Raw genomic sequence first — 13,875 nt, 5'->3', positions numbered from 1 at the left:
TTTTCAAAACCCCGTGAATCGTAAAGTATTTCCCCTTGTCACCGGATTTACTATTCTCTTCTAATCAAGGCTGAAGGCGAGCGAAGATTCACACATAGATGACACACTACAGGCTATTGCCTCCGATTAAGCATTTTTAAACTAAAAGAGCAAGAAAACAATATTTACACAGCTGTTACTGCTGCGGATGAATGAACATAGTGTGAAATTCACCCCTCAGCAGAGGGCCAGCATAACACCTCAAGAGAGATTTAAGCCCTTTGATTATGAGTGAATTCCTCCCACTGGCCTGAGGATTGTTGGTATGAATGCAGAGAATAGTCCCTGGAATATATGGAGTATTAATTACACTAATGCCTGTTGCTAGAGGAGACTGTTACCGTCTGTCACATCAATAATCCACAGCCTTAAGAATCGTAAATACACGTTGACGTAGCAGCTCAGAGTGGCTGGGGAGCCATCCCAATCTGCGGACTGACCACCAATAGGCACTGACGAAGTGGACTGGATTGGAAAGCCACCACTGGCCTTATGTCTGAAAAAGTTGTAACTGTAACCATTCCACTGGCTTTATTACGGGGTCACAGCGAGTTTGTCTTGTAACCTTTCACCTCCTGGCTTTGGAGGTTTGAAGTCAGGTTGATACTTAAAAAAAAAAAAGGTAAATACACGATTTTTAAAGTGAGCGTCAAGTTGATGTGAGGAATTGCCTGGCCCTGCAGTCTGGCCTCCTCTATTCAAAGTACAGGGACAGCATGGACAGCACAAAGCTTCCCGCACGCTGCTCAGCCACTGTCCTCCACTCTTGAGCTGCAGTGAGTACCTCAACAAGGAGGAGGGGAGGTGGCGTCTGTCCCTGTGGCCCATTCAGTCTTTAGCCTTTCTGCTGGGGCTGGCTGCAGAGATGTCACTTAGTGCCCAGTGGCATGATGGATTTTAGTGAGGTGGGTGGACACTTATGCATTGGGAACTGGACAGTCAACTAATTTTACAGACATCAGGTAGCCACAAGTGACTTTTGCTCACTGCTGACCTGAGACAGGTGATCTAGGCTCCATATCCCACCACCAATCCCCAGAGATATCCAGTGGTCCTTTCATTTTCTTTGTAACCTGGAGGAAGCACCATGCATTGCAGCCCGGCCATCAGCGTACCCCCAACCTCACCCATAGCTTTTTTTATACCTCACATTCCCAATGCATGGCCCCAAAAACACTAAACTAGGCAGATTTTTGCATGGAAACCACCAGAGATTACGCAGTGTTCAGATTTCCAAAGCTTTGCTCTTATGAGATCATAAGATCTTGTACCTGTGGTGGAATTAGGCAGCCGTTTCTTTGTGCTTCCTATGGAAATCCTCTGCTGCAGGGCATCGAAGAAAGACTGAGGTATATGGAACACCAGTGGCTCTGGTTTGCCTGCACAATAAACCAAGAGCGTTTTAGAGGAGAGAAAAAAGGAGCAGTTTGATTGGAAACAGGTGATATGGGACATAATATTAATAAATATTCTTAAGTGCTTCTACAAGGATTTGGTTTCACTACACAAGAGGTAATCAGTTTTGTTTTCCCTTTAAGATCTTGTCAGATCTCACAAGCTAGGCAGGGTCAGGCCCGGTCAGTAAATGGGTCCCACTTTACAATAAGACTCCCTTTACAAATGGTTTATAAAGAGTTCATAAATGATTAATAGGTGTAATAAACAGTTAATCAATAGCTGTGGAATCCAAAAAGTTGCTTGTAACCAACTACAATACCTTCTACTGATAGACTTTTATACCCATCCATAGCACCTTCCGCCCACACCTGTAGCATGCTTCTAACACCATTTTATGAACCCATGTACCAAGTGTGAACAGCAAAGATTTGTAAAGGACTTTGAGACCGATCTGAATGAAATGCTCTAGACTGAAGTGATCTAGTTCTCATTAACGTTTGCTGTAGCAGACCCTGACTAGCCAGGGTGCATCCCCATAATATGGCAACAGTGGAGATGTACAGCCTACACATGAGGTGCCAGTAAGGGATTTTTGTTTTAAAAAACCTAGAACGCCTGCGGGCCGGAGGAAGTTATTCAGTCAGTGGATCGTCTCACAAAACCTGTGCCAAGGCAGATCATTCACCCAGTTCCATCCAGACTTTTCAGCAAGAAAATCAGCGATAAGGTTGGCATTCCCCACACTTGAATCTCCCGAGTGCTGGAAAATCTTTGGTTGCCAAAGGTCACAATGTTTAAGATCCCAAATCATGAATGGTTAGATTGACCCTAGTGCTTCCACAGCGGAGCAGCCCACTGCCCTGCACAGCCAATAAGGCCTACCCAGATTTTGGGTCCAGGTTAGGTGCAGAGCATATCCCTGTGAGCACATGGGAGGGGCGAGGACAGAGAAGAGCTAGGACTGGATGGAGCTTTGGCTCAGCTCTACCCGCCGCCCGGTGTCAGAGGAACAGCTAAATGCACCCTTGTAAGGACTGCAGCAGCAGCTTTCTTTATTCCAGACACACCTCCCAGAACAAGAGGGGAGCAGGGGAGGTGTCTCCACGGCACAATGCATCCTGAGGCACTGCAGCTAATGCACCACCCTTTGCCTAAAGGCACAATCTAGCCTTAAGGGCAAAACTCATCCCAGTGCAAAAAGCCAGCACAAAGCCTCGTGCAACAATTCAGACCACGTTTGATGTTTACAGCAGTGGTTCTCAACTAGGGGTACACAGAGGTTTTCCAGGGGGTACTCAACTCATTTAGATCAGTGTTTCTCAACCTGGGGGATTGTGACTCCCCGGGGAGGGGGTGTCACAGGATGGGTTTAGGGGAATTTCAAGTGCAGGGCTGGCATTAGGGGGTGGCAAGCAGGGCAGTTGCCCAGGGCTTCATGTCACAGGGACCCCCGCGAAGCTAAGTTGCATGCTTCAGCCTCGGGCAGCGGGGTTTGGGCTTCAGACAAGGCTCACAAGTGAAAAACAGGCTCAAGTATCACACTGAAATGTAAGTACAATATTTATATTCCAGCTGATTTATAATTATATGGTAAAAAGGAGAAAGTCAGCAATTTTTCAGTAACTGTGCTGTGACACTTTTGTATATTTGTGTCTGATTTTGTAAGCAAATAGTTTTAAAGCGAGGTGAAACTTGGGGTACACAAAACCAATCAGACTCCCAAAATGGGGACAGTAGTCTGGAAAGTTTGAGAACCACTGGTTTACAGAGAGAACCAAGACTGAAGAAAATCGAATTAAATGCTTGCCCCACCCCAGCCACATGCTCTTCTCTCTTTGACCCAGCAGATAGTTCAAGCTGATCACAACTTACGCTGCTTAACTAGCAACAAGACAAGATTCTAGGCTCTCATGAGGTGGCTCCCATGCAACACTTACCATCAAATTGGTAATGCATGGTTTGATGGATGCGTTCGGTGACACTGGCCAGCCATTCTTGGAAGGACAAGGTCACCTGTGACTCATCCAGCAGCTGATTACAGGCTAAAAGAAAAGGAAACCCCTCATCAAATACAAATGCTCTCTTTAAACAGAGAGGATAAGCATTCTTCACTTCCCCAATGCTGTTCCCAAAGGAAACAATAAGTAGCAAAAGGCCAGATACATGCTGGATTCACACCAGAAGCTTTCTGTGTGCATACATATATATCAAAGTATATTCAGCATTACATTTATCAGACAGTTTCCAGAACTTGATGCCCTTCACTAAATGCAAAACAGAAATACCGGGTGCACAATATATGAGAGCAATGAACAGCAACGTTTCTGCTGTGAAGAAGAACACATTGTTTCCATTACACATCCCATTTCAGGGGTTTATAACTACAGTTGAGTGAATGGTTTTTGACCAATTGTTTTTTTGCTGAAAAATGCATTTTTCGGGGTCTAAAACTATTTCTGAATTTGATGAATAGCCTTGGCTGGGGAAGAAAATTCAAAAGAGTTGAAACATTCTGTTTCAACAGGTTCATTTCAAGACCGAATTTAAAATCAAAATGTTGTCAGCTTAAAAAAAATAAACAAACTTTTAAATAAAGGTGAAAAACGCCCAAATCGAAACAAAGAACTCAAAAAGAATTGGTTTTGGTTGACTCAAAACATTTTGGGTCAATTTGATGAAAAAATTCACTTTCTTTCCAATCGAACCAGATTTCTTTTTAAGATGTTTTGGGGCAGCCCCCACCTAAAAAGCCATTATTCACTCAGCTCTACAATTAAAAGTCATTGGGGCCTGACAGTTGGCATGTACTGCCAAGTGTTTGTGTAACTTACACACACACACACACACCCCTGCAACTTTACACCTGATTTTCAGAAGTGTTGAGCTCCCTCGACTCAATGGGAGCTGCAGGTGCTCAGCTCCACAGAAAAATCAGGCCTTTCATACTGCATATGAACTTTCATATAAACTATATCCCAAAATGAGAATCGAAACTCAAACCGGCACAGACTTGTGGGTGTGGTTCATTTTACATGCTGTGAGAAATTGTATTGAAGTCTGTGGAACTACACACAGTGCATAAAGTTAGGCAAGCATGTAAGTATTTGCAGGACTGGGGACATAGTTACATTTTGCTAAATCCTCCCTGAAATGTCAACTGGCTACGGTGCTTTTTGCGTCTAAATGTCCTAAACGGCTGCGTAGTGTCACTGTGTGCTATTAAACAAATCGCTATATCCAATCCAGAGTTGAAAGCACTTTCAGTAAAGGGTAAGCAGCTGTTATGAGCTGGGAGAAAACTTGTTACGGGTTGAGTTAAAAACCCCATTGAGATTGATAGGTGCAAACTCACACTTCAGTCAACATAACTGTAAGCATAAGCCTAAGACCTAAAAACCTAAGACAAAAAGTGTGTGTGAACCTGCCCAGTGACTCCTATTTTGGCTGAGTATTGTTTCGGAGGGAGGAGGGAGTGAGATGAGAGAACTGAGAACAGACAAAGGCAGAGGCAAAAAGCAAGACAACCAACTAGGAGCCTGTATGAACAGTGTGACCCTAGAAAAGGCTAGAGAGAGTGTTTTGGGTCTAGTGTTGGCCCAAGAGGCTTGAGGACTAGAAGCTAAGAAACTACTCCTTTTGTTCTTGGTTCCTCTTGCATTCACAGGAGCAGGGCTTTGTTCATTTCTTGTGAATAAACATGATTGCATCTGAGAAAACACCAGACTTCATCAATGTCTATTTCCAACTGGAACATTCCCAGGGCCCTGAACTCTAAGTAGCCAATCGGGTTAAAAATGGACAAACTCCTCTTACTACTGCTCGTAATCCCATTGGACTGTAGCAGGATCGGGCCCCAAAATAAGAAAAAGTAAGATGCACAGACAAGGAACAAAGATATTTTCAGCTAAGAGTTGATGAGATACAAGAGAGAGTCAGAGACTGCAGTAACTGCTTTTAAGCAGAGAAAAGGAAAACTGATTTGTTCAGTCTTTAGCTCTTTCCTAGAAAAAGTAATGAGAGAAGAGTGCTAAGAAAAATCTAACAAACCACTGGCAATCATGAGTTTCAGGTGAATAAGGAAAATGAATAAATAGAAAAAAAAAAGTTTATTTTATAAGACCCTGGTCCAAATGTCAATGGAAAGGCTCTCACAGGTTTCCATGGGAACTGGATTGAGCCTTAAATCCCTAAGTCTCTATCACGGTAAACAGAAATAATTTTAAATGTAGAGAGAAATAAGCGAGCCTACAATGAAATATAAACAGTTCTAAAATATACATGTATAAATAACTCAAAGAAAGCCAGGAGTTATTTGAGTTAGTGGTGTTTGCGCTTGGTGTGTCCCCAGCCAGAACGACAGTGTTGGCTCTCCCTTACTTAAATTACACTGGTGTAGCTCTGCTGGATTTGATGCAGTTATACCGGTAAAAAGAAAAGGAGTACTTGTGGCACCTTAGAGACTAACAAATTTATTAGAGCATAAGCTTTCGTGAGCTACAGCTCACTTCATCGCATCCGATGAAGTGAGCTGTAGCTCACGAAAGCTTATGCTCTAATAAATTTGTTAGTCTCTAAGGTGCCACAAGTACTCCTTTTCTTTTTGCGAATACAGACTAACACGGCTGCTACTCTGAAACAGTTATACCGGTGTAACTCAGGAGTAAAGGGGAAGAGAATCAGGGCCCCGGGCTTTAGAAGAACAGAAGACAGAACCTGGCTTGTCTTTTTGCACAAATATTTGCCATCAGGTGGTTGTAAAATGCATCACAAAGAATCATCTCACACAGACATGCAGCTGGGAGACGATACAAAGACAGTGGCAAGATAGTGACAAAGGCCAGAATAAAAGCTCAAGTCAGTTTTCAATTCCCGTTCGGCCAAACTGTTCAGTTTCATCTTAAACAATTTTTTATTTTATATTCACACAACACTATCCCCTCTACAAACGCTTTTTTTTTTTAAACTCGGTATGAGAAGGAACAAACCCTAGCAGTTACACAAGAGAGTGAGTCAGCACCATCTTTCAGACAGACACTGGTATTCAGGAGTATAATTTTGCCAATATGCAGGAGGAATTGCAGAAGAGCAGCACAGAACCATCAGTTGCAATAGATTCATAGATACTAAGGTCAGAAGGGACCATTATGATCATCTAGTCCGACCTCCTGCACAACGCAGGCCACAGAATCTCACCCATCCACTCCTGTGATAAAGCTCTCACCTATGTCTGAGCTATTGAAGTCCTCAAATCGTGGTTTAAAGACTTCAAGGAGCAGAGAATCCTCCAGCAAGTGACCTGTGTCCCATGCTACAGAGGAAGGCGAAAAACCTCCAGGGCCTCTTCCAGTCTGTCCTGGAGGAAAATTCCTTCCTGACCCCAAATATGGCGATCAGCTAAACCCTGAGCATATGGGCAAGATTCACCAGCCAGACACCCAGGAAAGAATTCTCTGTAGTAACTCAGATCCCACCCCATCTAACATCTCATCACAGGCCATTGGGAATATAGGGTCTGATTTTCATCTCACTCCATTGCAAACCTGGAGTTATTCCAATGGAGTTACACCAGCGTAGGTGAGAGGAGAATCAGGTCCATAATGTTTCTTTCATGGCCCTTGGTTTGCAGCATTTTTCCCCACTCACTAGGTATTTTTGTATTTCTGCTGCTCTTATGGCTGAGCGAAACAGACCGCAGAAATGAAACTTACCTTGCCTTTTTAGTGAAGATGCAACAGCTGGCTTTTTCAGTCCGCTTTTCCTCAGATTGCAGTTGGCCGGATCTTGAGCCAGGAGTGGGCTATTTCCTTGTGTACCTTAGGTTCAATTTAAAAAAGCTTTAGTGACATATTCTTTGTAACCTGCAGAGCTAGAATAGTAGCTTCTGATAGTCAAGTTTAACAACTGAGATACCCAGGGGCTCCATCCTTGCACAGGGATGGAATGAACGAGGTGCTTTCCACTTCTCAGCATCTCAAGTGCACTCAGAGACAAGACAGAGGAAACATCTAGTTTCATTGAATCCCATTACAAAATCATAGGCTGGTTAGAAGATTCAAATGTTCCTCCAGATCAACAATGACCTGATCCAACTCCCACTGAAACCCCTATTAAAGAACTGAAATGGTCCCTTACCAGATGCTTCATCTTTTTTCCTCTTTTTTGGCTTGGAAGCAGTGGGCTCGCCTGCCTGCACAGTGGATTCAGGATGGCAAACTAACTGGGGCACTATGATCCCTTTGAGACCTGGAAAAAACAACGGTTGAGTCTTTATAATGAATCAATTATAACTAAGCGCAAGGTTAAGGCAACATCCTGGCCCCGATCCTGCAAACATGCATGTGCATGCTTAAATTGACAGACGTGCACAATCCAACTAAACTCAGTGGGGCTACCTGTGTGTGAGGTTCCTCACCTGAAAGTGCAAGATCTAAACTTAGTCTGTATTTCAAATGTCCCCAGCGTTGTTCATTTCTAACCATTTCTCCCTCTCCACGTTAATAAGGGACCTGTTTCTGCAAATCCTTCCTCACCACACAAGTAAGGATCTTGAACTGTCAATAAGCCACATATCCAGAGTTCAGCTACGTTGAGTTACAGGTGTGAAAAAAATAAGTAGCAACTTTTAGAGTGAGAAAAGAGCTTCTTTCCCATGTGTACACAACTGTAAGAATTAGAAAAACAAACAGGGGAAAATCAAAAGGAATACAGACATGGATAAGATGTCAGTGTAAGCTTGAGTCTCCATTGCTTCTGTATGCAGCGGCTTTTGCTTCAATATTAGCGATCCTAACTAATATCAAACCACAATATATCTCTGTATGGCTGGCACAACAGCTCCCATATTCAAGGCAAGATTAATTCATTCCCAATGCAAACAGGGACAACTCTGACTTCAATAGGAACTGTACATGCTTGCACCAGGGTTAGCTGATTTCCACAATATTTGGCTGAAAGGATTGCTTTGTAATTTAAGAGGTAAAGAACTCAATAGGCCAATTTCTCTCATGGGGTAGTGCCACCAGGTTAAATGGTGTTACATGAGAGATTAACCTGGCCCAGTATGTACACCTTGGCAAAGTGGTGGTGGAAATGTACATGGTAACAGCTGAACAATAACCATAATACCTTGCACTTCTTTACCACTTCTCACCCAAAGATCTCAAAGCACATCACTAATCAGTTAGGCCCCAAAAGTTATTAGGTATTATCAGTTCTATTTTATAGATGGGGAAAGTGAGGCACTGATGGGTTAAGTGACTTGCTTGGGTCACACAGCAAGTCAGCAGCAGCGTTAATGCGTGTTAATATAGTTTGGCCAGTTAGAGTCTGGTTCCGATCATACACCAATTTCACAGCACCTAGCAGAATGCGATGTTGATCCATTACTGGGGCTCTCCCTTGCTCCCCAATACAAATAATAATTTACACTGGTGAAGAGCCAATGCCTGATCTTAATTACACTGGCATAAATCAGAATTAGTCCCGTAGGGCCAAAATTTTTAAAGGTATTTAGGAACCTAAAGTCAGTAAAGGTATTTATGCTTGGTGTCGACTGGAATTTTCAAGAGCACCTTGGTGCCTAACTCCCTAGGTCTATCTTTAGGTCCCTAAATAGCTAGCAAAAACAAGCCCTTAATGTTCACATAGCCAATTTGGTTTAGCTAGATGTTGGAAATAATTTCCCTAATTAGTTTACTCAGCTTCCACACAAGTGTTCTTTTATTAGTCCAAAGGTCACTTGATGTAGATTACATCCAAAATACAAACATATACCCCCTTTTACTCTATGTCCTGGCGACAATACAGTTAGAAGCACTGGCCAAATACTCACAACAATATACCTTGGGAGATATATTCACGTCACGGCATGACTCCAGAAGGGAAAGGAATAGCTCTGACAAAGAAACCCCTAAAACCTTGCCTTTTATACACTACAATAGACAAATGACATTATTGCTGGTTACTGCACCTTAGCTAAACCCACAAGAGACAGTTTAGGGCTGAATTTTGTCCTTCCCCCTCCACTGAAGACAAGATGAACCTCATCAAGGTTTTCTGTCCAATTAAGCATGTTGTCTTTATTTTTATTATCTCAACCCAAACCTTATAGAAGATAACCCTGATATTTCAGGGGTCACTACCGATTAAACACAAACAATCCTTCTTTCTCATCATCTCTTCTTCTGGCCACATACTTTGGGCTCATCACTTGTGCTAACATCCAAACTCAGGTTAAATCTGTTGTTCATCCAGGCCCAATGTAGGTCTATATTCCTACCCTAGTGAAATTTTTTAACTTCTCACAAACCAGGCATCCTTCCCTGCAAAATAAAGAATTTATCTACTCTAAACCAGGTGAGTAAGGAGCTTTCAGAAGCCGCGAGAATACATTCTTTCAAAGATGTATTTAAGCAGGGTTGATTAGACAGTCATCTCTTAACATACACCACTTAAAGGCCCAAATCCACCACCCTACCCAAAAACACCCTTTAAAACCCATTAGTCTTGTGTACCCCTCACCCCTGAGTGGAGAGATGCTCCCTCCCAGTTTAGCTACCCCAAGAGAAACTCTTATCTGCCTCCCACTCCTGAGCTCTTGATTTTCTTCCACATAAGGCAGCCCAGCAATGATCCACTGTATTACTGCCTCTGCCTCAGTTCTCCCACCGAGACCATCCATATAAAGTTTCTGCTTCCTCTTCTAAAGTAAATTACTTACATGGGGATGAGGTGGGTAATCAAGTCCGGGGTGAGGGAGGTGGGAAGGGGGCAATAGCCCCCTGTGGTTCTGATCTGCTGCAGGCCACGTTTGTTTTCTGAGACGGAGACAGAAATGCTCTGTGGCAGGCGTAGTTTAGCAGTCATCAGATGGGGGAAATGGACAGCAGCTTTCAGGCTATCCATCCTCATGCAGACACTACCCATCAGTTGGAATATTGCTCACCAAACCCTGCGCTCTCTGATTCCCACCCACCCCCATCTTTTTTCGCTCGCTTCGTCATTCTAAACCTCCCTGCAGGCCCACGCCTGCCCTAGCCCCGCTTACCGCTGGAATCGTAACTGAGGAAGTCCGAGAACTCCTGCGCCAGGGTCTCATCACTGGCAAAGGCAGAGATGCAGGCGAAGAAGTGAATGCATCTCTGTGCAGCCTCTTCCTTGGCAGAGCTGGCCTTGCTGGATTTCAGAGTCTGGCACGAGCAGAGAAATCTGTGCTCTGGCACATTCTTATTGCTCATCTTCTGAGCAAAGGAGGCGTGGAGATACCCCAAGCTGTGCTTCTGACTGGCCTTGCACTTCACTACCAGGATGTTCTTGGTAATCCTTTGTACCAGGGGGCCGGTGGGCTCCGTTGCCAGCTGCCAGATGGTTTGCTTCGTTTCGGGGGAGGCCTGCATGGAGTTTAAGATGGAGCTTTTCAAGGTCAAAGGGGTGGCCTCGGTCTGACAGTTCACAGCCAGCTTGATGTGCTGGCACTGGTTTTCCACCACGCCTTGAGTGGCTGCCTTCAAACATGACGGGACGTAGCAGCGCCCGGAGCTGAGATGCGTGATGATGGTTCCATCCACAGTCTGGATGGTTGTCTCTGAAACCCCCAGCTCCACAAAGCACCTGTAGTCTGGTCCCCTGTCTCTCTGCCTTACCGAGTAGATCTGCAGATCCGAGCCCGTGATGATCTTCACGGCGTCGACGCCAGGCTGCTTCCGAGCGCCGTAGCGGAAGATCGTCCCGCAGGTTTTGTTCTTGCAGCTCAGCCCTCGGGTGCCGTTGTAAGTGCCACACCGGGGACATTTCCTTATTCCCCTGAGTGTAGCTTTTCCCAAGTCCGATAAGAAAGCTGGGACTTTAGTCCTCACTGAGTTTGGGTCCATCCTCCAGGGAGCCTGAAACATCAGAGAAGTCAAGAACTCAGTCAAACTGGATCTCCTGCTTTGCTCCCTCACTGCTCATATTATGATGATTTGTATTACAATCGCACCTAGAGGCCCCAATGGGGCTCAACGCCCCAGTGTCCTAGAAGCTGTACAAACACATAGTGAGACAGCCCCTGCCCTCAGCAGCTCAACAGACAAAGCAGACAAAAGGTGGGACACAGAGGCAGAGAGAGGGGAAGTGACTTGCCCAAAATCACATGGCAGGTCAGAGGCAGAGCTAGGAACAGAATCTAAGTCTCCCCAGCCTCAGTCTAATGCCCCATCTGCTAGACCGTGCTGTGTGTTTCAAATCATTTGAGTATAATAAAGGATTAAAAATTATATTTCAAAGAGCGTCCTTACCTGTGTTGTTCATCACAGCTTCTCTTAATCAAAGAATTGAAAAGAATGTAGGATTAAATCTTCAAAAGGGCCCCATAGATCACAGAATCATAGAATATCAGGCTTGGAAGGGACCTCAGGAGGTCATCTAGTCCAACCCCTTGCTCAAAGATGCAGTCAGCTTCATGCACACATAGCCACGTTCCAAGCTGAGAGACTCGGACTGTGTGAAGTGGGGCACTAGTGTGGAGCAGCCATCAACATGTTCGTCACCATGCCATCTAACCCTAAGAGCAGCACTGAAGGTGGGATGGTGTTTTCGAAGCCATGTCGGGGATCTGGATGCCCTATTTCAATACATTTCCTTGAGAACTGGGTGTGCAAACCTCTTAGGCAGCTCTGAAAATCTCAGTCACATTGGTTAAAATAGTGGTGGCTGATTGATCCTAGTGTTTCTTTAGCTGGAGGTGATGGGTGGGCGCTCTTTCAAAAAAATGCTCCGGAGAGACAATGCTCTGTGTGTGTGTGTGTGTGTGTCTCTCTCTCTCTCTCTCTCACACACACACACACACACACACACACACACACACACACACCATCATGTTCAGTCTATATGCTATTTTAAGTCTCTTCAGTCCAGGAGAAAGTAAAGTTTAAAGATACTTACTATATCAATAGGGCCCTTCATTTTTGGTTTTTATTTTAATTTTTCCTGGGAATTTATCGGTGTTTATTACTACAACAATGAAAACAGGTGAAAATCAGTGGAAAAAACTATTAATAATTTTTCTGGGTAAATATTAGGGTTTATTTTGGTGGACGGAAGGAGAGGGGAAAAGTATTTGTGGATGAATGTTTTGATGAATGGAATTTAATGTGGTTTTCTGCAGAACTAAAACAGGACTCAGAACACAATTTCTCCTCTGAGTTTAAGAAAACAATATAGCTCTAATCCCCAAATAAAACTTTTCATTTGAATAAACAGTTTACAGTTGTAGACCTAGTACTATTAGCCAATAAATATTTACATTTAAGAATTGGGCCACATCACTTGCAACGCATACATTCAACTCCATCCTTTTCTCCTGTTTTTGTTTTTTTAAAACTTTCCTTGTGTTCCGAAACGCACTCTGATACAGATTTTCGTTTTCTTCCCATTTTAGTGGGCCAGATCTTTAAATCGTTCCCTGCTAACGGCTTGAAATGTGTCTGGGGTGGGCGTGACGGTCAGCAGTACGTTCAGATGCGCAGACGCTTCAGGGCTTGCGTGCGTGCCTGTTTGTTTATTGTGTGTATCTTCTAGCCTTGCTTCCACAGGCAGCTTTGCATAGACACGCAGACTAATGTATTCTCGTAATACGATGTAATTCATGCAATGTACATATTTTTCTAATAGAAAAAGTTATTTTCTATATATTTGAAAGATACAAAAGTAGGGTGAAAATCGGAAAAAAACGAATACTACTTTTTGTAAAACCCAAGATTTTTTCAATAAAAGCCAGTTTAAACTGAAAACAAAGAAGCCTATCCACCCTGAGGCTTGGTCTACACACAGTTTTTATACCGATATAATTATTTTGATTAGAGGTGTGTGAGTTTTACCAATTATACCCGGTGTTACATAGTTACATCAACATAAAGGTGCCTTATACCTTATTCCTGTCCCTCTGTCCCATATGGGAAAAAGCTATACCAGTATAAGCACTTTAATACTTGTATAAATGCATCCACATGAGGAGGGTTGTATTGTATTACTTATCCCCGCATAATGAAAGCAGTATAACTTTTGTGTGTAGACAAGGTCTGAACTTAAAACCCTGATCAGAATGGCATTACTATGATATTCTTACTATGCAGGGATCTCATCTTTCAGCCCTAACTCAGACGTAGGTCTGCTAAAGACAATGAGCCTCCCTCCTCCGGGTGCAAATGTCAATGGAGTTACATTGACGTCAATGGAGTTACACAAGTGTTAGAGGCAAATCAGGCCCCACGAGTCAACTCAGAGTTAAGGCTGCAAGGATCAGGGTCTTGACCCCTTGCTAGCAATCTGGATACTACTCTAAGCACCAGGGCCCAGAGCCTCAAAAATATATAGGCAGCTAAATGGGATTGCAATGCAGATATCTGATTATCTTTGATGATCTGGGGCCAGGGGTCAAATTCTGGCAGGGTTGTCTCAGCT

The 13,875-nt window shown here is 43.7% G+C and overlaps 2 protein-coding genes across 5 annotated transcripts in view; both read right to left on the bottom strand.

The window, feature by feature from the left end:
* C26H2orf42 (chromosome 26 C2orf42 homolog) overlaps positions 1–13,875 on the bottom strand; it is a 33,104-nt gene that overhangs the window by 4,371 nt on the left and 14,858 nt on the right. For 2 of the 3 annotated variants that reach the window (XM_043503149.1, XM_038384993.2), the window contains exons 2-6: positions 10,484–11,318; positions 7,570–7,680; positions 7,146–7,250; positions 3,375–3,479; positions 1,311–1,418 (exon numbers count right to left, since the gene is read on the bottom strand). In XM_043503149.1, coding sequence (XP_043359084.1) covers positions 1,311–1,418; positions 3,375–3,479; positions 7,146–7,250; positions 7,570–7,680; positions 10,484–11,306 — 1,252 coding nt within the window. In that variant the 5' untranslated portion in view covers positions 11,307–11,318. Of the gene's footprint in view, positions 1–1,310; positions 1,419–3,374; positions 3,480–7,145; positions 7,251–7,569; positions 7,681–10,483; positions 11,328–13,875 lie in introns of those variants that run through there. The other variant, XM_038384991.2, reaches the window with a different exon arrangement.
* TIA1 (TIA1 cytotoxic granule associated RNA binding protein) overlaps positions 7,590–13,875 on the bottom strand; it is a 41,122-nt gene continuing 34,836 nt past the window's right edge. For both annotated transcript variants that reach the window (XR_006277171.1, XR_006277172.1), the window contains one exon: positions 7,590–7,680. The gene's annotated coding sequence lies outside the window, so the exon portion shown is untranslated. The remainder of the gene's footprint in view (positions 7,681–13,875) is intronic.

The sequence above is a fragment of the Dermochelys coriacea genome, chromosome 26 (assembly GCF_009764565.3).
Source record: "Dermochelys coriacea isolate rDerCor1 chromosome 26, rDerCor1.pri.v4, whole genome shotgun sequence".
Taxonomy (NCBI): domain Eukaryota; kingdom Metazoa; phylum Chordata; order Testudines; family Dermochelyidae; genus Dermochelys; species Dermochelys coriacea.
The sequence above is the reverse complement of the archived record's forward strand: the minus strand, read 5'-3'. Positions and strand labels throughout refer to the sequence as shown.